The sequence below is a fragment of the Buceros rhinoceros genome, unplaced genomic scaffold (genome assembly GCF_000710305.1).
Source record: "Buceros rhinoceros silvestris isolate BGI_N320 unplaced genomic scaffold, ASM71030v1 scaffold1934, whole genome shotgun sequence".
Taxonomy (NCBI): Eukaryota; Metazoa; Chordata; class Aves; order Bucerotiformes; family Bucerotidae; genus Buceros; species Buceros rhinoceros.
Window position 1 is genome coordinate 5,421 of NW_010406294.1, and position 3,161 is coordinate 8,581.

General features: G+C 60.8%; 1 protein-coding gene across 1 annotated transcript in view; it reads left to right on the forward strand.

The window, feature by feature from the left end:
• The first annotated feature begins 1,534 nt into the window (after window positions 1-1,534).
• The window catches only part of TRIM65 (tripartite motif containing 65), a 4,745-nt gene continuing 3,118 nt past the window's right edge, over window positions 1,535-3,161 (forward strand). Inside the window, 3 exon segments of the mRNA XM_010134005.1 lie at window positions 1,535-1,981; window positions 2,472-2,567; window positions 2,643-2,876. Coding sequence (XP_010132307.1) covers window positions 1,535-1,981; window positions 2,472-2,567; window positions 2,643-2,876 — 777 coding nt within the window.

The following is a 3,161-nucleotide window of genomic DNA, read 5'->3' on the forward strand; positions in this document are numbered from 1 at the left end:
TCTGCTGCCGCCGGTCCTGTGCCCCTGTGTGGAGAGACTGCTTTCTGCTGTGTCTGCAGGGCTCTGCGCGTCCCCTGCCTACGTGTTTAAGACCTGCATACCAACGTGCTCTTGCCTTTGTCCAGCCCTGGTTCCCCGTAACTTCCTCTGACGTTCTCTCCTTCCTCAGGAGACAGGAGCCTGCAGCAAACAACTGAGATTGAGCGGAATCGCTGCTCTGCTGCTGTTGCTCAGGGCCGTTACCAGCTGCGCCCAAGCCCTGATCGTCCTCTCACCCTGAAGGGTTCTGGGCTCTGGGGTGAAGGAGCTGTGAGGTGACCACGTAGGGTCCTGCGGTTCCAAGCAGACAGGCAGGTCGTGTCACACCCCTCTCTCTGCTTTGAATACTTGGTCAGAATTTGCAGCTCCAGCCCCAAGTTTTGGGGGTGAAGCTCAGCAGGGAGTTGTGACACATCCCAAGTCCAGGAGTGGTCTGGGGGGTGGCTCCACGCCTGCCTGTGATACAGAAACTGCTTTGGCTGCCCAGCAGCAGGCTGGTGCCACCCCGTCTGCAGCACAGCCGTTGCTTGTGTGGGTGATGCCAAGCCGTGTGTGTGGGGAGGCTGCAGAACCGTGGTAAACCGGGGCCATGCCACCAGTGCTCAGCTGCTCGGGAGCGTGTGCGCGAGCGATAGCACCTCTGCCAGCATGAGGAGATAAGGCTTGGACTGGAGGGTTGGCAGTTTTTTCTCTTGAAGCTGAACTATGTGAAGACAAGGTGAAGGTATGTGGTGCGTGGGGACCATGGTCGCCTCCAGGCAGAAGGCTCCACCTGCCCAGATGACATCTCTCTTCTGGAGATCTGATGTGCTCGGGTGTTGCAAGGAACTTCACGGGAAAAGGAGTGGTGGGTGTGCACGGGGGAGGGCATGTGCCATCCACAGGAGCTGCAGTTCAACCTGCAAAGATGCCAGGGCAGAATGTGACCCTGGCTGGCTGATAGCGTGTTTCACAGCCCTTGTCACTGCAGAGGGAGGTGACATGGCTGCAGCAGTGGCAGGTGCCCCTCTCGGCTGGTTCCCCAGGCTGGCAGGTGCCAGGAGAGCTGTGTGAGGTCTTTCTGCCATGCTCTACTCGGGGAGCCAGCCCTGGCAGAGGCGAGGATGCCAGGGAGTTTCCTCAAAGGGCAAAACACGTGTAAAATCAAATTACACGTGGTCTGTGCACCCACGCGGATGTGTTCACGGAAATACACGTTGCTCTGAATGTTGTCAGCCTCTTGCATGTGTCGCCCTGTGCCATCGCTGCTGTGCTTCGCAGCCCTCCCCGTCCCCACAGGTAGCAGCTCTAGCCCTCCCCAGCATGTGGCACAGCCAGCCTGGCTGAGGGGGCACCCACAGCGTGTCACTTTAAGAGTGTGCCTGGCTTGGAGCCCTGACCCGCCTCTGGGCTCAGCGTCATCATCTCTTCCTCCTCTGCCCAGCTGAGTTTCTATTTCCCTGGCTTCTTTAGCCAGTTTCTTCCCGCCATCGCCCTGATCCCCAGTGCGGGCAGGATGGCATTGCCCGTCTCACTGAAGCTGGAGGAGAAGCTGGTGTGTTCCATCTGCCTGGAGCTCTTCAGGGTGCCTGTGACCTTGCCCTGTGGGCACAACTTCTGCAACTGCTGTATCAGCAACCACTGGCACAAGCAAGAACAGGCGCCCACCGGGTCCAAGAAGGGCTACACGTGCCCCGAGTGACGCAGGGCCTTTGAGCAGCGCCCGGAGCTGGAGAAGAACGTCACGCTGTGCAGCGTGGTGGAGCTGGCACTAGACGGTGAGGTGCAGGGCTCAGTCGTGGAGGGGTGCGAGGTGGCCCACGGTGAGCTGTGCCCGCAGCACAGGCGCCCACTGGAGCTGTACTGCCAGGATGAGCGACGCTGCATCTGCTGCATCTGCACAGTGCGGCAGTGCCAGCAGCACCGGCGGGTGCTCTTCGAGGAGGAGCGCGCTGAAAAGCAGGTGGGGATGATGGGTGGCAGGTCTGGGGTGACAGGGAGTGGCGGGGTGAGCAGGGGGAGTTGCGACGACTCAGGCACATCCACCTCCATTGTCCCGTGCCCTGCAGTGGAGACGTGATGTGCCTTGTGTGCGGAGTTGTGCCCGGCCTCAGCTGCACAGGGAGGTGGCACAGGCTCTGGCCAGGGAGAAGCCACCAGTTTCTGGCTGCTCCCCGAGAAACTGGGGGCTGTTGGGAGCAACAGAGAGCTGGGTAAATCCGGCAGCACCAGATGAATGGTGCTGTGTGTTGGTGACCCCCTGATCCAGACGAAACAGCTAAATAAGGGGTGAAAGACAGCACAGGGTTTCACTCCTCTGTGACCCCAGACTCGGCCTCTGCCCAAACCTTCTCCTTCCATGCGAGCCTTGTCCTGCAGCCCTGAGAGGGCTCCCAGGAGCTGGGCGGGCAGCAGCGAGCTGCACCGCAGGACAGCCGTGCCTTCCTTTGCAGGCCCTTCTGAAAGAGTCCCTGGAAAAAGCCCGGCAGGAATCGGAGAGGGTTGAGCAAGCGATGCAGCAGCTGGAGGAGCAAACGTGCAGCATCAAGGTAATGCCGCAGCCACCTCCATGCTTGGGTTCTTGGGTGGGAGCATGCTAGCTCTCACAGCCCTTCTCCTCCCAGGACTCCTCTGAGAGGCTCAAATCGGTGATTCTGAGCAAATTCACCCTCCTAAGGAAAGCCCTGGAGGATTTCCAGTGGCAGACCGTGGCCAGGATCGAGCAAGAGCAGACGGCGGTGCTGGGGCACGTGGAGGAGGACTGGAACCTCCTGAAGGACCGCCTGGACATCCTCAGCCAGCACCGGGAGAGGGCTCAGCACCTGCTGGCCTGCCCTGACCACAGGACCTTCCTCCAGGTACCATCCCGGCACCAGGTCCCTCCCATGCCTGGGCTCTGACACCCCCGTTCTCTTCTGATGAGGGCAGAGGCATGGCTGACCCCTTCCCTGGTGGGGACACATCCTCAGCCCAGCTCAGGGGTGGGATGGCGCTGCAGGGAACAGCTGCTTTTGGGGGGGAATCCCTTAAAATCTGGGGGGAGGGGAGTGGTACTGGATCAGAGCCCTGCAGGGCCATGGGCAGAATCTCCAGCCCAAACCACGCAGGCAGGCTCTGCCACCGCCAGCCAAACACCGCGTCCT